The following is an 18,483-nucleotide window of genomic DNA, read 5'->3' on the forward strand; positions in this document are numbered from 1 at the left end:
ATGTCCAATGTCGACTTGACCGGCGACGGTTTCATCGGACTTGATTACGACTCGAGAAACTACATTCAGCCTCAGTCATGGCCAGTGGCGGTGGACCACCAGGCCTCCCAACGAACAGATGCCTCGCGAGACATCTCACCCTTACAAACCAGCGGTCACTCCTTTGAGCAGCCGGTGGCCCAGGATCCGAACCTCATCGTTGACTGGCAATTTCAGCATTTACAACCCCACCTTCAGTATCCTCAGGATGAGGCAGCCGCCGCCCCCCAGTTCACAACCGCAAGCTATGGCATGACTATCCACTCATCGCCCGTTGATCTGATGTCGGGGCCTCACGGTCAGATGAGCACAAGCCTGCTGGACGGTCCTTATCTACCTCTCGCCGCGCCTGTCGACATGGTCTCATATCCATACCAGGATCTTCAACAGGATCTTCTCGGATTCCAACCCAACGGCCTTCCCGACATGTCTTCATATACCACCGCACCACAGCAGAGCATGATTGAAAGCAGCTCACCGACGGATACGTATCTCGAGGTTCGGTCGTTGACCAGCTCGAGCAGTGACAATGGTTGGAGTATGATTGAGCCTCGTCATTCACATGAGTTCTCTTTTCCAGACCAGGTCTTCATCAACCCAACACAGACCCTCCATGACAGGAGTCTATCTGAGTCATCATACTCGACCTCTTACGGTAGCTTTGTTGACGTCTCGAATCCCGTCAATTCGCCCTGCTCGGAAACCAATTTCGAGTCTGCTTTCAACAGCCCTGTGAACCGACGCATTTCCTACGACCACACATCACATGGCTCTCAATCACCCACTGCAATTAGCCCCGCCGCCATTGTCAGACCCATCCAAGTACCGGGAAAGAAGGACACTTCTCCAAGCCGCTCCTCCGCATCGAACTCGTCCTCCCCGCCTAGCAGAAAGCCATCTCGCAAGAGCCCAATCGCAGCGAAAACAGCCGAGACCAAGGTCCGCAAGCAGTCACACAACAAGTCTGATTCTACGGAGAAGAAGGTGGGCAAGCGTAAGGGCCCTCTTCGGCCTGACCAGCGAAAGCAAGCCAGTGAGATTCGAAAGCTGAGAGCTTGTCTCCGCTGCAAGTTCCTGAAGAAGACTGTAAGTCTTCCTGTAACCAAACAATCGGATTTATCAGCTAACAGCGTATATAGTGCGACAAGGGCGAACCATGTGCGGGCTGCCAACCGTCACATGCCAGATTATGGCAGGTTCCTTGCACCCGCATTGACATCAAGGAGATTGGTTACTTCATGAAAGACTGGAAGGCAGACTACGAACGACACATCACCCTTGGCTTCTCGGTCGGCAACATCAAGGGCTTTTCGGAACAAGAGAGAACCCTCTTTATCACCCACGGCTATGGCCAGGTTCTCCCCATCAATGCCCGCGAAGTATATGTGCATAACGAACAGTGTTTCAGTATCGACTGGGTGGAATCCATGCACCGTGAACCCAGCCAACATGAAGTTGAAACAGCTAAATTGTCCGCCGGTATGGAAGGTGTCTCGCATGCTATGTTGTCCGACTATCTAGATCGTCATATTGACGGCAACGGTACTTTCGAGAAATTTGTGGATGACTACTTCGAGGGCACCCCCTTCTTGACGCAGATGCTCAAGACCGCGTTCCGGTACTATTTCCGTACAAAGATGCCCGTTATTCGCAAAGCTCTGAAACTTGTTCTTGCCTACAACCTGACTCTTCACGTCACCATGGTGGAGGGTTTGGGTGAAGAGGAGGGTTTCTTGGGCAAAATCGAAGATCAAGACTCGAAGTTCAAGGGCAAGACAATGGCACCCGTGATGATCAACTTCCAGATCAAGTGTGCTATGGCGAGCATGTGGCGTGAGTTGCAGAAGGATGTTCTTGAGGAATTATCCGGCCTCTACTCCAGCGTCTACAGTGGCGACAAGCTGAAGAACTGGCCTACAATTTTCATGTTGGCGTCCATTCTTCTGGCTGTCTGGGAGGAAATGCAGTTCGACAGTCATTACCGCACTCCTGTGAGTCTCGCCTTTTTTTTTTTTTTTTTTTTTTTCTTACCCTAGGTTTTTCCTCCTCATACTAATAGCACTGGTTAGGACGATGCTGCTGTTAATAAATTCTGCACCGACATGGAGACGACTCCTGTCGGCGTCATTGTTGGCCTGTTCCAAGCGATCTCTCAGAAATTGCCTTCGTTCTCCGATTGGGAAACCTCGAAGCACCATCACTTGCTTCACTCGAATCCCGACGTCTGCAACACTATGACCGAGGTTCGCCAACATGTTGAGAAATTTGGTAAGACTCCAATCATGCTATTGTAGCTGCTGGGTTTTCCATGCTAATGTTTCGCAGAGAGCTACCTCCGTGGCCGCACAGGCTCCAAATTCAACCGGAATGACTTTGACTGCCTATCCAACAAATTCGTTTCCAGACTTGTGATTCGCGCGAATTAGAACGAAAAATTGAAGCACATAGGTTACGGCTCGGCACTTAAACGATACGAATAGTTCAATGAGATATGCCAGCGTTTATGATTATGAGACTTGCAGTGAAGTTATTAGCAACTCTTACTCTGTCTATTTACATTTGATTGTCTCGGTCACCCAGTCTCTTATTTCCTTTTTTTTTTCTTTTTTTTTTTGGGAACTGGTATTTCCCTTTCTGTCCCGCAAGTTCAGCCTGAAGCACATGTTTGATTTATTTGAAAATACGCTCATTTTGTCCTCCTTCAGTGATGTTTCTTCTCGCACAGTACTTACCACAGCGATGATGAGGATCACGATGTCACGATATGTACGGTCACGAAACTGTTCCACAGCGAATCATGGCGGCAACTGAGTTGTCGAATCGTGCTGGAGGCTAGTTCTCGCTTCATGATGCTGGATGTTTGAATTTTTGTATTTAATCTCTTGCTTTCTGACTTTTGTGTTAAGTATTGGATGTTGGTGGTTCTGATCGGCGGCACCTCCGAGAAAGAGCCAGATGTTTTACAGTACCAAGAGAACCGCTCTCGCTGGGTCCTTTATGGTCTCAAAATTAGTACATTTATTGCGGAAACTCAATGATGATATCCCGTTTAACTTCAGCCCGGTTTCTCTCATGTAGCCCGACGAATCCAGTATACACTAGCCAACTCAGTTATGCCAGCTGCTCATCTAGGCAAACTTGATTTCGAGACCCTCCCTTGCAGCGGGCAGGTTGTGTTCCACAGTTTCACTTGCCTTCACTTGATAACCACGTGTATAGCTCTTCCGAATGTGCGTCATTCCTCTGTTCTCGAGTTTGACAGAACTTTGAATTCGATCTCTCCCTGCATTCTCGCACGCAAGCGCTGAAGCGCACCAGCCTCGCGCAAAGGTGTCAGCCAGCCCGAGAAGGAGCTTGCGAGTTGCGAAAAGCGGGGGAACTGCATGCGACGATCACCTGATCCCCAGAATGGGCGCTAGCCAGGTAAGCGCCCTCACTAAGTCTCCAAAGTGCCCACTCCGGCCGATAAGGAGTCTCAACACACGTCATTTCTCCTGATTGCCGTCGTCAGGCTGGGGGCAACCCGACAATGGCCACTCGGGAAACCACTTCTGTCGCAAATATCGGCCCAGATGGTCCGCCGCCTTTTCGTGGGCTTGTTACAGAATGCTGTTTTACTATAGTTAGAACAGAATGGCCCAGCCTCTCAGCGACTGGTGGCGTGGCGGGTGTGGAGAGACGGGCTGCACTTCGGGTTGATATTGGATACGAACATATGGGATAAGGAACTCGGGTGAGGTCAGAGATTTCCTCTCCAGGACCACTTCAATCTACGGATTATGCCGGGACTTGGCTTATGAAGGCTGGTAAGGCCCGGAACAAACGGGGCTAGTGGCAGTGTAGTGAGATATTGAGTCATCGGTGGCTGGAATCTTGTGAACCTTGTATATTCCGACAAGGCAGCATTGTTCTCAAAGAAGCTGTACAAAGTAATCGTGCGATCTGAGAATGAAAGCAACTTCGCCTAGCCCTCAGCCAGCATTGTAATCGTTCACAGGGGCCGTCTGTCTGTCGGGATGCGGGCGAATGGCAGAAGGCAAAGGAATGTGGTGGTAGGCGCCAGAACCAAAGACCGTAAAGAACAGCCGGGTGCCTGCCGAAAAGGAGCCTGTGAGCGGCCTTTATGAGTCTTAATAATGAATGGCCCTGCCAATCCGGTGGCTTGACATCACGTTATCGGCGAGGCGCTGACCGACTGACTAAGTTGCTTCGCCTCCCCTCATCTCCTCCCCCCGGAAGGTACTTAAGGCTCTCCTCTTTCCTCTTCCTGCGCACCGCTTCCTTCCACCTACACTCCTCTTTCTGACAAGAAGAGCCTTTATATCCCACTTCTTCACCCTCATACTTCTCTCTACGCCCTCGTCATCGCGACGCAGTCTTTCTACAGCCTCATATCGCCAACGTCATCACCATGCAGATCTTCGTGAAGACCCGTAAGTATTCTGTCCCTCGCCGCCGGAATAACACCGAGCGCAGTCACTAACGCTCTATTTCTCTGCAGTTACCGGCAAGACCATCACTCTTGAGGTCGAGTCCAGCGATACCATTGACAACGTCAAGACCAAGATCCAAGACAAGGAGGGCATCCCCCCGGACCAGCAGCGTCTGATTTTCGCGGGGAAGCAGCTTGAAGACGGCCGCACCCTCTCCGACTACAACATTCAGAAGGAGTCGACCCTTCACCTCGTTCTCCGTCTGCGCGGTGGAATGCAGATCTGTAAGTTTTCACGGAATTTGCCACCGAGTGGCCACTTTGCAAGAGCGGCATACTGATGACTCAACAGTTGTGAAGACCCTCACTGGTAAGACTATCACCCTCGAGGTGGAGTCTAGCGACACTATCGACAATGTGAAGACCAAGATCCAGGATAAGGAGGGTATTCCTCCTGACCAGCAGCGCTTGATCTTTGCTGGTAAGCAGCTCGAGGATGGCCGCACTTTGTCCGACTACAACATCCAGAAGGAATCTACCCTTCACCTGGTGCTCCGCCTTCGTGGTGGTATGCAAATATTCGTCAAGACTCTCACTGGAAAGACCATTACGCTGGAGGTGGAATCCTCTGATACGATCGATAATGTGAAGACGAAGATTCAGGACAAGGAAGGTATTCCTCCGGATCAGCAGCGTCTCATTTTCGCCGGAAAGCAACTCGAGGATGGCCGTACTCTGTCTGATTACAACATCCAAAAGGAATCCACACTTCACCTCGTCCTCCGTCTCCGTGGTGGTATGCAGATCTTCGTTAAGACGCTCACTGGAAAGACGATCACATTGGAAGTTGAGAGCTCCGACACAATCGACAACGTCAAGACGAAGATTCAAGACAAGGAGGGTATCCCCCCTGACCAGCAGCGTCTTATCTTCGCTGGTAAACAGCTGGAGGATGGGCGTACGCTCTCTGACTACAACATCCAGAAGGAGAGCACGCTCCACTTGGTCCTCCGTCTCCGCGGTGGCAATTAATGACTTTCCTTGAATCTTACGGCTCATCTATGGGTTAGCTGACCTGCGCGGCGTTGGATGGGTTTCTTATTCTTTTACGGTTAATCTGGGCATACCTTCTTATACCTGCTTTGTTACGTCCATGTCACCTTGATGGTGTAACGAACTTTCTATCCTTTATCTACTGAATGAAACACATAACCTGTTTCTTGAGACCTATCTTTTCCGTTCGTAGCAGATATATATTTCCTTTCCAAGGACGTAACCACACCCCATTTTCATGATCGACATGTCAAACGCAGCTAAATGATAAAATTAACCGCCTAAATACTCCGGGCCTGTAGATTCCAAGTATATGGCTGGATAATCAGTGGTCATTGAGCCCTTTGCCACAATGTCACGTGATCAATACCGCGGGCAGCGTGGGGAGTCCCAAGCCGGAGATGCACTTTCGGACATTTTCGAATAGATTGGAAGATGAACAAAAACCACAAACTCTAGCAACATGAGCAATCGGCCGGGATGCCCTCCTACTTTTATCATCTCGCGATTGAACTCTTCACACGACCTCAGTCCGACTTGAACAGCTTTAGCAAAGATCCATCCTTGACTACCTCATTATCTTTTGAGTCCGCATGCGAAGCTCTCCTCCCCTTCCAGAAGCGACCGTTAAGCTCAACCAACCGAAGTCTTCGCAATCAGGCGCACAGGAAACACCGATGGGATTCTCCTGACGCCTCCGACGCCTCTAACGAATTCCATAACTACCCCGCATCAAACAAAAATCCCTCATACACGCCCTCTTCGTCGTCCGCATCGCCGCCCTATACCAAACTACCCGCAAGCCCATCTGATCTGAAGAACGACCTCCGGCTAGACAAAGTATCTATCGAGTGCATCGACATGGTCCCTTCAACCAGGGAGAACCCGGTCACGACGGGCATCGGAACAGACATACTTGGTGGTCTCCGCACGAAGGGCCAGTATACGCCGCTCGACCAGAAGACATCGGACAGTGTTTGGGGGATTGTACATTTATACCGCGATACGCAGGAGACGCCTTTTTTAGGTGCGGATGAGTACCCGGCTGAACTGAAGGGCTCTTCTGCTGCGGCTGCGAGGCAGTCGGTTGCTGAATATGGCTTTGGAGGAGAGGATAGCACCAGCAGCAGCGGCAGCAGTAAGTTGCGACTGCGCGGTGTTGGCGGGGCAGCTTCACAGCCCGATGAGGAGTGCACAACGCTCTGTGTACTTGCTGTACCGTCTTACATGTCTGCATCTGATTTGTTGGGGTTTGTCGGCGAGGCGACGATGGACGATGTTAGTCACTTCCGGATGATACGGACGGCGAGGGCGAATCGGTACATGGTTTTGATGAAGTTTAGGAGCGGGAAGAAGGCAAGGGAATGGCAGAGAGTGTGGAATGGGAAAGTTTTTAATAGCATGGAGGTACATTTCCTTATTGCGCTTACTGCGGTAGAGACCATGATACTGACTATTTGGGTTCATTTAGCCCGAAACGTGCCATGTTGTCTTTGTGAAGACGGTTGAGATTCAGGGTGTCGATCCGATCATTGAGAGTGGAATGTCGCCGAAACAGCAAGCTGCACTACCATCACACTCAACAACATCCGGCCAGCGAACCAGTGTATCATCGCCATCGCAACCGGGGAGTATAGGTTCTGCAACGCTTTCAACAAAACCTTTGGCCCCTCCAACACCGTCGCTGATTGAGCTGCCTACGTGTCCCGTTTGCCTGGAGCGGATGGACGAGACTACGGGCCTGCTTACTATCATATGCCAACACGTCTTCCATTGCACATGCCTCCAGAAGTGGAAAGGCAGTGGGTGTCCCGTATGTCGCTACACGCAAGATGAATTCCGCAAGACGAGCCAAAGCCTCCCATTTGATGACGAAAACGCTGAATGCAGCGTATGCCACTCAGATGTCAACCTCTGGGTCTGTCTCATCTGCGGAAATGTAGGATGTGGACGATACGATAGCGCCCATGCCTTCGCCCATTACACCCAAACCTCACACACCTTCGCCATGGATCTCTCCACCCAGCGGGTCTGGGACTACGTCGGAGATGCATACGTGCACCGCATCATTCAGAGCAAGACGGACGGCAAGCTCGTCGAGCTTCCCGCGGCAGATAACAGTGCGCTTGATCCTCCAGATTGGACCGACGCAGTTCCCCGCGAGAAACTAGAAAATATGAGTGTCGAATACACCCATCTCCTCACCAGCCAACTCGAAAGCCAGCGCGCCTACTTTGAGGGGATCCTCGAACGCGCAGTCGACAAGGCATCCCAAGCCAGTGCAGCTGCCTCTGTAGCCCAAGAAGCCGCAGACACCGCCACGGCAACCCTCCGCAGTCTCCAGGTCGAACACAATAAATTCAACGACGAAACTGTACCTAGCCTAGAGCGCGACAAAGCGCGTGCTGAAAAACGTGCGGAGAAATTCGAGACCATGGCGCGGAAGATGGAGCGCGAGTGGCGTGAGGAGAAGACCATGAATGAGAGTCTCATGGAGCGGATTGAACATCTCTCGACGGAGGTTGAGACGCTCAAGGCGAGCAACGTTGATCTCGCTGAGCAGAACCGGGACTTGACTTTCTTTATTAGTGGGTCGGAGAAGCTGAAGGACCAGGGTGAGGAGATTGTGCAGGGGACTGTCAGTGTTCCTGATCCGCCGAGTGGTTCGAAGAAGAAGGGGAAAGGGAGGAAGAAGTGATGAACTTGATTTACTAAAATACCCAACTCGCCATGCTTAACAAACGATCAGAAAATAAAGATCTTCTAGGAGAGCAATAAAATGTATACCCATTAGTATCAATTCCGTATGTTCCTATTATACAGTAGCTCTAGTATTTCGTACAATATATATAATACAAGTAAAATAAAGAAGCCTAAGCCCCCCGGAAGGTCTACAACCCCTTCCTCACAGCCCAGAAATAATTTCCCCAACTCTCAGACCCAGGCACAAACTTCCATCCGAATCCAGGGAAATACACCACACCAGCACACTTCCACCTCATCCCGTCGAGTGCCTCACTTCCACTCCTCATGACTGAGCCTCGCTCTAAGTCCGCACTCCGCATTAAACCCTCGCTCGCCCAGCTCTCCAGCTCTTCGGGGTTAACGAACTTTCTCCACTCATGTGTTCCCCGCGGGACAACACCAATCGGCCACGGCGCTTCGGCAATAACCTGGTTGATCAGGAATGAAGGCAAAGTCCGTGCGATTGTCGACCCAACGAGCCATCCGCCAGGTTTAAGGAGGCGTAGGCAGTCCGTTAAGAAGGAGAGCGGGGATATCGAGGCGTTTGTGTCGATGTGCTCAATGACTTCGAAGAGAGTTATCATGTCGTAGCCGTCTTTCTTTCCCACACCCTCTCCGAGCGTGCCAGTGGCTGCTGAAGGATCCGAAGATTTATCTGCATTCCGCGAGGCGATCACGTCTTCCAGCGTACAGTTCACATACCGAAACCGGCCATCGCTCAGGTGCGCTGACACCTTTGGATCTTTGCGGGCGTGGTCGCGCGCAATCTGGATGAGGGTCGTCGTGGGGTCAATGGCTGTTATTGAGGCAGCGCGAGTGACAGTTGGTGTTTCGGACTCGGTTGATTGTGGGTGTGGGATGGTGCGCGCGAGGGATTCAGCGAAGATGCCACCGCCGCAGCCGATGTCGAGGTAATGAAGGGTATTCGGGGTTGTGCCCGGTTGTTTCGCGGGGAAGTCTGGGGAAGAATCAAAGAGACAGGAGGCGATGAAGTCGTGCCGAAGAGGGTTCATGAGGTGGAGGACTCGTGAGGGGCCCATGGGATCCCACCAAGAGCTGGCGAGAGAGGAGAAATGGGAGACTTCGGAGGCGGAGACGGACGAAGTGGTAGTTGAGTGAGAGCGGCGGGGAAAGGGCCGGAGGAGACGAGAAGCGGTACGGAGTGCTGGCCTTGCTGTGGCCATTGCCATTCTTATTTTGCTGGGAGCTTGGAAAGCTCCAGCTCGAGGCTATTTGGATGTGGGTGGGTAAATGCTGCGGTGGGATGGCGTTATCTGGGGCTGGTTAGAATGTCCCTGATTAATTCGTTTGTTGCGGACTGGGCCAGTAGAGTGCTCACTATAGTAAATCCAGTGGTTGCCGTGGGCGAGCCAATTCTTCAGCGGCTTGACTGTTGATTGAATTGATTGAACCGCGATGGAGGAAATGGGACAATCTGGAACAAACACGCCAAGACTTTGGATACAGCAGCCAGCCCGCGGTATCTGCCCTCACATGCATCTTTATTTAGCAGCCCTTGACATCATCTCCATTGACCCTGATGCTATGTGCGTCAGATGGCCGAAACTTGCATCAAATAAAGAAATTATCTGGATGGCGGATCAGCAGGGATTCACAGACGCAAAAGTACCGAGGTGAAACAACGGCATTGTATCAGAAGCTTGTTCCTCAAATTAACTACAGGACAATGCGTTTCACCTCCAAACTTGATCATTGATCAATGATCTAGGATGCTCGGACCTCACTTTCCTTCGATCTCTTGGAACCTTGGCTTGTGTCTGTACACCGCACTTTGTTCTTTCTTGGACGAGCATAGGCGCACGATATTAGAGGCTTGTCTGCCGAAATTCGGTACAGGCTCCCTGGGCGATCGACGGCAGTTCTGAAGTGCCGACTCACTACGAGGATTTAGTTCGTTGTATCCGTATCTTCTCTTGGTATCAGCCAAGCGTTTACAGTTTTGTCTCGCTGGCAAAGTGCTTGGCCATGCTAAATGAACCCGAAACCTACGGCCGCGACCCCAATCCGCCGTTCAGAGTGTCCGCTTGGGACATCTGCTGGACTTTGGTCACATTGGTGGTATATGCGCCCTTGTCGGTACTTTCATCGCTATGCAATCGGAGCACAGCCCTTCGATGGAGTGCCGTGAAAGAGCAAATCGGCCATAACCTTCTCTTATGGTGCGTATTGGCAAAACAGAACTCGCGAGGTTCTATGGAATGCTAACCTATTCATCTAGTCTCGGCCTTCGTGTTCCGGTGTCGGTGATCCAGCGCGTAAGTGAAAAGACTGGAGACATTATCAGACACTCCGTACGCTACGCTCATACGCCGTTCCAAGACCTAGAGAGGGTACGAAAACCTTGCTTTGCCGGATACTGGATCTACCGTGACATATCAATCGAATCGTCTCCCCAGGATGCAGACCTCGTACTCTTCCATCTGCACGGTGGTGGCTATGTCATGGGCCACCCGCTTGAAAACGCAACCGAACTACTTCTCGTCGCGGAGACGCTGTCACGGTGCAATCATTCGGTGGCTATATTTTCACTCGAATACACTCTTGCACCCAATGCGCCGCTGCCGACACAACTTGACCAGGCAATGGCCGCATATACTTGGCTCATAAGCGAATTACGTATCAATCCGTCCAAACTATACCTCATCGGTGAATCGGCTGGTGGACATCTAATCATCTCCCTTCTCACAACCATATACCAGCAGTCTCTTGGACCCGAGAAGGCTTCCGCACTCCCGAAGCCTGATGCAGCATTCTTGATCAGTCCCTGGGTAAACTTGGACCCTTGCGGGCCCGACGCACACGCAAATCATCAAGAACTCGATCCCCGCAGTGCCGCATTCAAGCAAGTACTTGGGCGCTTCGCCATCCTTGCCCTGCAGGGGGCATCACCAGACTATATAAAGCTACACGGGAACTTTGCGCGCACAATCCGAGAGCGCGGTTCGTGGAAAGACATCTTACCGGCGAAAACGTGGGTCTCAGCGGGTACCGCGGAGCCCTTATTCCGCTTCGATATAGAGGAGTTCGTGGAGGCATCGCGGCGCGACGGGGCCGGGGTGCGGTACGAGCTCGCAGAAGGGAGAGTGCATGTATGGCAGACTGTTGAGGCTCGCGAGCAGGAGAAGCAATTCCTGGCTCTAACGTTGGGGGATGACGATGAGCAGTTGATGGCTGGATATCGGCATATCGCAGAGTTGATATGTGGTTATCTGGAGAGCCAAGGCTAGTGAAGTCAGATCATCTTTGTTTAAATCGCAGTGGTAATGTCAGGCAAGGCAAGCACCAGGTGCTCATTGCTCCTTCTCATTCCAACCAGACCACGACCGCAGTCACCGCACCTTCTAGCCCCAGATTGGAATCCGATACTGTTTCCTAAGCTAGGAAAGTGCGATGGCCTCGGGCTGCTCCTTCCTAGAACTTTATATATCTATCTCCCTGATAGGGCAGGAGCAAGGCATCCACAACGCCGTTAGCTCCTTCTCGATTGAAATAAAATTATGGTTTGCTCAATATTGGTCATCGGTCAACCCCGAGTCCCAACAAATCAGAGAGCGAATGGGGGAGGCGAAAGCCCCATGAGCAATTCAATGTCAATCAGTTAGTATTTTTACGGCGCATATCGCCGAGTGTTAATCTAAACAACAGCATACCAAGGAGCGCCTGCGGAGTATCGGCGCAAAGTACTACATACGTACTAAGGTCCGAAAATCCAGGCTCCAGGGCTCCAGGGATCCTGGAGTAGGGCCGTGGAAGGCTGAGGCTGGAAGCTCAGAAGGCCATCGGAATTATACAGACACGGACCATTCTGAAATACGCCCGGTCTAGTTCGGTCCACTTCAGCCCCCTAGACGGTGGACACTAATCGTACGTAGGCTCATCCTCCAGCGGCAGATCCTATTCTACGCATCTTCTAGAAGACTTCTGCTTTGGGTTTCTGTTTTTTCTTGTCCTACCGTAGTGGGCCCTCAGGAGTCAAACTTTGGATGATTATGGAGTACAGTACGGGGTAGACTGAGACAGTTAGACTATATAATTGATGATCATCATTCGCATGGCGTAGGATCGACGGTGCCCGTGAGTCTGTGATTTACTTGTCAATCTGTACAACGAAAGATGTTTGCTCATGTTTCTCCTCGTGGCGGGTCTGACTCTGCAGCATGTATAATAGAGTGAGATATTGGAGTAAAGCTGAACTGCATTGGGCGGGTGAGGGCAGCGATGTTACTATGTTTGGAAGTTCGTTGGCTAGTTGTTTCAACACTCCCCGGCGTGGAGCGTGGGTATGACAAGCCCAAGAAGGTACATTATTCTATGGGTCTTGTTGACTGGTTGTGACTCGTGGTACGTACGCGCTGTCTTCACAGGGTACCCTTTCCATGGATGAGGAACTGAGCTGTGGCCTGTAAGTAGTGAGAGAAGTCGCATCATCCACGTATGATATGGTTTCAAGGAGAATTTCCTGCATACCATGTACTGAGCAGGAGGCGAAGCCACGCGGTTGGTACAAATAGTGTAGGTACTACTAGGTAGCAAGGAGTAACTAGGTAACAATTTGTAGACCTGAACGAATTGTCTTGTGGAGCCATGGTAGGGTTACGAATCACAGGACGGAGGGGCGGTAAGTGATCAGCGTTGTTGTGGCTGGGAATGCCTTGCAAGTGCAAGTATAAACACGAGGAGTGCGAGTAAACTAGGCCAAACAGACCGAGAGAAGGATATGCGCAGGGTTGTGGAACGCCTCTATACCAAATGGGGTTCTAGGAAGGCTTCCAGAATTCCATGGTATCCGTAGAAACTTGTCCAAACCTGGGGGGAGGTCCCGGTGTAACTGGCGCCTTCAGCTTTACGCAGTGCGCTCGCTCATTTACCTTGATTTCATGCCGTCAAGTCGTCAACACTACTGACAGGCTCCTGCTCCCTCAACCACGATCGAGACCCCTGAGTTTCTTTTTCCGATTTCAGTACGTATTCCAGATGGAGTGGGCCCTGGAATTATTATTAATGATCCTTGTCAGTTAGCTGGAACGGCTGAGCAAAAACAAACTAAACCTGAAATGCCCAATGTATGGGGCAGATCCTTTGAACCACCGATTCACTTCATCAACTCATCACGGACTTCTGCAGAGCAAAAAAAAACCATCCTGCTATTGAATGCTGCGTAGGTTTGGGTGAGGGCGGAAAAGAGAATAACCAGAAAGAAGTGGGGAGGAGGAAGTTGAGAATTGCCGCAGTTGCAGCCAGAAATAATCCCAGGTTAGACAGCATCCCACGGACGTATTTGTGCTTGGTGTTGTCACACCAGCGCGACCATTCTCGTTCAACAGATCTCCTCTCGCCTCTCGGCTCAGGGCTGCCATCGCCCAATGCCGCCTTAACGGTTGGGGCCGGAGGGGCTCACGCTTTCCACGACTACGAGTCGTGGACGGAGTCCCCTTTTCTTTCTAGAAGCTCTTTCGAAGGAAGTGGACTCGCTTTAGCGTGCTGCTCGAGTCCGCTTAGTGACCCTAGCGTGGATGGCATTTTCCCACGTTGGGAACCGAAAATAGCAGGCTGGACGGGCCCCCTTGCCCAATCCCTTTTCTTCGAAGCGAAATGCCGTCGCAGATTCGCGAGTCACGGCGTTCACATCTGCTCCGTCCCCTCCACTAGGAGGAATAGTGTAGCGGACTAACGTCCGCGTGAGGCAGGGGTGAGGCCCCTGTCTGATCAAGTAACCTCCGTGAATCCGAAATGCGCACTTGCGCAGACTAGAGAATCCACTCTCGTTCGTACCCCCTGAAGGTCTGACGTAGGTTGGTCGCAACGACGATGGTCTTCCCCATGCGGTCCAACGTGCCACGCGGTGCCCAGTTCGAAACTTTCTAGAAGGAAATTAGCTTTGCGCCGTTGTTCTGTGCGAATCTCGCCCCGAAGGGGGAACTGCTCCTTTATCGCTCGAAAGTTATTGGTTTATGATTGGCAGACACGACGCGCTCACTCAGAATATGCCTCATCGAGTATGCGTTCCCGATAATATACCGACTGGGTGTGAGGGAACGAGTTCGTTTGAGGTTCAAGAGCCCGCACGCGGAGGGGGTATGGGTTGTTGTTGTTTTTTTTCTTTTTCTTGAAGGGTAATCAAGATGCATCGAAATCGACGTCTGCACCCGAAAGTCTGAACTAATTGGATAATGGAGCAATAGCAATCGAAGGAAGTGCTCGGCTGGCTGGGGCTTCCAGTCTGATTGGATTCAAAACGATCGTCTCGTCGCACGATGGGCACGTTAACGCACCGCATGCCACTATGACCTGGCAAAGAAATTAAGAATTAGATTAGAAGAGGCTTGCCTTAGGTTGCGCTGCCTCACAGGGTCATGCGTTCATCGTCTGGATCGAAGCGTCGATTGCATCAGATCCAAGCGGGAGCGCTCCTGAATATCAGAATGAGGTTATTCAGGGTCTGCAATGCTCCATACGGAGTGCCACCGGTGATGCGCAGCAGGTGTAGTTGACTCGCACACCAGTTTCAACGATCAAGAACGAGTGGCCCATTCGATCGTCGTGTATCCACTGTAGAAAGATGAGGCCGCTGGAGTGAAGATGGATGGATGGGAAGAGCCTGAAACCTGCGTCAATTTCCCGCTCTATCTTACTATTAATATTTCGGGCTGTACCTCGATTCCCTCTTCCTTTGTATTCTCTGATCATAATAACAAACACATCCGCATCCCAGCAGATCCGATCGGATCTCCCTGCCAGTCTCGACTCTCCAGGCCGCCAAGTCACGAGCCTTCTGCCGCTCTGCTGTTTTTGTCTCTTATTTACTTTCTCTCCTCTTCCTCCCCTTCTGTCAGGCCCCTCAGCGGTGCCAGTCTCTCCACCAAGTCTACGCCCTCTGTAAGTCTGTCTCTCTTTGTTTGCCCCGACGATGTGTGCTCGCGACTCCGGCGATGACGCAGCCCCGAGTTGGTGCCCTCCCCAGCTCCTCCGTCATGCCTCCTCCCTGCCCACCGGCTGCCCGCAGAATGTCCCTGTTCTTGACCAGTGATGGGCTCGCCTGGTTTGATGGTTTGATTCTTGCCAGGCAGGATCAGAACGCGACATTTTCTTCCTCTACACCGCATCGTCTTGAAAATTATACCACCGGCCGCGATCACTGGGCGCGCTCGCAAAGAGGAGGCGAGGGAGAACTTTTCTTTGAGCATTGTGCTAACGTCAGTCGCATCCTCTACAGCTGAATCATACCGGACCACGTTCTGCGCTCTGAAACTCTCGAAATATCGCTTCTAACTACCGGAAACTCGTCATCCGCTCGCCTCCAGGATCCCGTGTTGGTGGCAACCCAGTCGTCGATCGTGGTGGCCCAACTGTCATAATAGATCGACTTGATCTGAACCGTCGCAACTGTTCGCCCATCGTCGCGCCGTGCTCGTTTCAAACCCTTTCCATCGCCGCGTATTCCGGTCGCTGCCTACGGCTATAGCCGAGAAAAAAGAGTGACCGAGTTTGAGACAGTGGCTGAGCTTTATCGGGCTGTGAACGGCTGAGATTGACGTGTCCGCTCTAATCTCACCCGCTGCTTCGGACTCAATCGCGACTCGAGAAACTCGAGTTTGGAATTGGAGCCTTGAACCTGTGATTGAATTTTGCACCTTTGCGACCCGTCACTGTTGCTGCTCTGCTTTCTTTGAAGCTCGACCGGCGTCCCATTGTACCGTCGGCTTTTACTCAACTGCAGCTGTCGGAGTTACACGTGAGTGAATTCCATGCAATTTTTTTTTATTATTATTTTTGTATACAGTTTTTCCCGGGTGTGGCTCATTATGCAGTTGCGCTGGTGTCATTGTTTTGTTTTGTTGTCGTCTTCGTTTTCCCCCTCTATCCCAGCATCGCCCGACAGAAGCCGAAACTGAGTTGACGATGTTTCTTAGCTAATTTAGGCCCTAGAAATCTTGAGGAAAACGTTGCCTCGTGTTCCGACATCCTGCAAAGTCTACTTGTCGCGTTTACAACTCCAAAAGAACTCCGGCGTGGGTTCTACGGCTGCGCGTCACACAGGCTACCCTGGAATACCACTCCGATTTGTCCTGACTACCGTTCCTCAGCAGACAGCTGAGCCGGGTCATGGAGATCACAAACATCTTAAACAGGAAAGCTTCTGTGGCCATGGTTGCGCCAGACGCCCAGTTTGACCAGCAACAGTTCATGCAAGCCCAAAATCTTGGTCATTCGTCTTCCCCAAGGATGAAGTCAGAACCCGGCGTGTCCGAGGCGGTTGACCAGCCGGTCCTCTCATATCCTCCCCACGCTCCGCTGAATCAGATGCCGAATATCAACCAAGACATGCGATATGCGACTCATCCACCCAACCCTCAACTACCAATGTTGCAAAGCCCTTATGCCCCTGCGGGATATTCTGCGACCCAAATCCCGAACAGCGTACCCCACGGACGACCGGACCCCCCTCCCAAAACCTTTCACTGCGGTACTTGCGGCAAAGGGTTTGCGCGTCGGAGTGACTTGGCAAGGCATGGTAAGAGAGTTCCCATACATATGGTCACTAGGGAAGTTTCAAATTCTAACATGTTTTAGAACGAATTCACTCGGGTGTTCGTCCTCACGCTTGCGATTGGCCCGGCTGTGGCAAACAGTTCATTCAACGTTCTGCTCTGACAGTACACTCTCGGGTACACACGGGTGAGAAACCGCATATGTGTGAAAGATGCGGCAAGGTATGTCAATCCATTGATCTAAAGACGGTCGCTGGTGCTGATTATAGTTCGGTTCTGCAGCCTTTTAGCGATTCATCCTCTTTAGCTAGGCATCGCAGGATCCACTCCGGGAAGCGGCCCTACAAGTGTCCTTATGCGAACTGCCAGAAGACTTTCACACGTCGTACAACACTAACGCGTCACCAAAACCACCACACCGGCACTATCGAAGAAGCTGCTGCGGAGACCGAGGCCAACCTCAGACAAAACAAGGAACGAGGCAGGATGCCTGGGGACGGAATGTTCTCAGAAGGCTCTGTTCATTCAACACCTTCCCCCGCCCATCACCCGATCTCCCCGGGTGGTGATCTTCCGCCTCTGAACATCCCCCGTTCTGCGGGTGATTACTACCTAGGGAATGGTTCCATTCCACCCCACGTTCGAGGAGACTTCCAACAGGCGAGTCCTCGTGCGTCTCCCACGGCCACGTCTCCATCCCTATCAAGCTTCAGCAGCGCACCACTTCCTCGGCCATCTATGACATCTCACCCGTCGGGTTATGGGCCTCCTCAGCCGCTTGAGCCGCCTGCCAACAAAGATCATCGGCCAAACAGCGTCAGTGGGAGTCCTCATATGACTAGTATTGGATGGGGATCCCCTTCTCATTCCAACATACCGTCGCCTGTTTCGGCGCCCGATTACGGATATCCTGAGCCTAGTGGACCGCCATACCCAGGCTCCGTACCCCCTCACATGTATTTTCCGAATTCCACAATTCGGCGGCCAGCAAGTACAGAGCCAGAGAACTATGAGCTGAGACCGAAGCTTGGCGACAACGCGTGGCCAACATCGGTTTAGGTTTACTTTTCCATGCGGGAAGAGACCTATCCAATCCATCCATGGCCTTGGATTACAAACAATAAATTTCCTTTGTTTTGTTTTGTTATTGCCCCCTTGTTTGCGTGCATTTTCTACTCTGTTTTGAAATTATTGTTGGTCCCACGTTTTGCATCTACTTATACATTGCCGTGTCATTATTTCATTCAGCATACCATCATGTTAGCATCTCCCAGTGTCGGGTATAAAACGCTGGAAATGGAGTCTGGGACTGGCTAAGCTGGGTTGGTTGGTTGGTTATTATCGCCATGGTGGGGCGTTGTGATTCTCTTGTTATCATCAGCCTGATTTGTGGCCCTTAATGTGCGATTATGACCAAGGAAACGAAGCATCTATAGAGTCGGGAAACGGGGTTTGTTTTGTTTTGTTTCTTTTTTTTGTCTCTAATCAAGGCTCGGCTGGGTTTTGGGCTCGCGTGGGAATGGAATTGGGACACTGGGGTTAGGAAGGTTTATTTTGCTTATATGTTTTGCCTATTTTTTTCCCCCTCGCTTTTGTCTGCTTATTTCTTGAACTTGATATTGTTGATGTTTTTTATGTTTTCCATTTGTCTGTAAATGAATATTCCTATGTACGATAGACCTAATACCTGATATACCATTAATG

The 18,483-nt window shown here is 51.3% G+C and overlaps 6 protein-coding genes across 6 annotated transcripts; 5 read left to right on the forward strand and 1 right to left on the reverse strand.

Annotated features, from left to right (window-relative positions):
- APUU_21051S (Zn(II)2Cys6 transcription factor domain-containing protein) lies at nucleotides 1-2,465 on the forward strand (the record flags this gene model as incomplete). The annotated part of the gene is made up of 4 exons (XM_041699760.1): nucleotides 1-1,125; nucleotides 1,179-2,030; nucleotides 2,109-2,307; nucleotides 2,365-2,465. The coding sequence occupies 4 exons, from the start codon at nucleotides 1-3 to the stop codon at nucleotides 2,463-2,465; spliced, it is 2,277 nt and encodes a 758-aa protein (XP_041552813.1).
- A 3,539-nt stretch (nucleotides 2,466-6,004) lies between these two features.
- On the forward strand, nucleotides 6,005-8,222 carry APUU_21052S (putative RING and UBP finger domain protein; the record flags this gene model as incomplete). Its single annotated transcript, XM_041699761.1, has 2 exons — nucleotides 6,005-6,931; nucleotides 6,996-8,222. 2 exons carry the CDS (start codon nucleotides 6,005-6,007, stop codon nucleotides 8,220-8,222), a joined length of 2,154 nt encoding a protein of 717 aa, XP_041552814.1.
- A 193-nt stretch (nucleotides 8,223-8,415) lies between these two features.
- On the reverse strand, nucleotides 8,416-9,459 carry COQ3 (3-demethylubiquinone-9 3-methyltransferase; the record flags this gene model as incomplete). Its single annotated transcript, XM_041699762.1, has 1 exon — nucleotides 8,416-9,459. One exon carries the CDS (start codon nucleotides 9,457-9,459, stop codon nucleotides 8,416-8,418), a length of 1,044 nt encoding a protein of 347 aa, XP_041552815.1.
- A 796-nt stretch (nucleotides 9,460-10,255) lies between these two features.
- Nucleotides 10,256-11,517, forward strand: APUU_21054S (alpha/beta hydrolase; the record flags this gene model as incomplete). Its single annotated transcript, XM_041699764.1, has 2 exons — nucleotides 10,256-10,449; nucleotides 10,509-11,517. The coding sequence occupies 2 exons, from the start codon at nucleotides 10,256-10,258 to the stop codon at nucleotides 11,515-11,517; spliced, it is 1,203 nt and encodes a 400-aa protein (XP_041552816.1).
- A 3,352-nt stretch (nucleotides 11,518-14,869) lies between these two features.
- On the forward strand, nucleotides 14,870-15,536 carry APUU_21055S (uncharacterized protein; the record flags this gene model as incomplete). Its single annotated transcript, XM_041699765.1, has 2 exons — nucleotides 14,870-15,166; nucleotides 15,504-15,536. The coding sequence occupies 2 exons, from the start codon at nucleotides 14,870-14,872 to the stop codon at nucleotides 15,534-15,536; spliced, it is 330 nt and encodes a 109-aa protein (XP_041552817.1).
- An 857-nt stretch (nucleotides 15,537-16,393) lies between these two features.
- Nucleotides 16,394-17,838, forward strand: APUU_21056S (putative C2H2 finger domain protein; the record flags this gene model as incomplete). Its single annotated transcript, XM_041699766.1, has 3 exons — nucleotides 16,394-16,802; nucleotides 16,862-17,001; nucleotides 17,062-17,838. The coding sequence occupies 3 exons, from the start codon at nucleotides 16,394-16,396 to the stop codon at nucleotides 17,836-17,838; spliced, it is 1,326 nt and encodes a 441-aa protein (XP_041552818.1).
- Nucleotides 17,839-18,483: the final 645 nt, after the last annotated feature.

The sequence above is a fragment of the Aspergillus puulaauensis genome, chromosome 2 (genome assembly GCF_016861865.1).
Source record: "Aspergillus puulaauensis MK2 DNA, chromosome 2, nearly complete sequence".
In the NCBI taxonomy this organism is placed as follows: Eukaryota; Fungi; Ascomycota; class Eurotiomycetes; order Eurotiales; family Aspergillaceae; genus Aspergillus; species Aspergillus puulaauensis.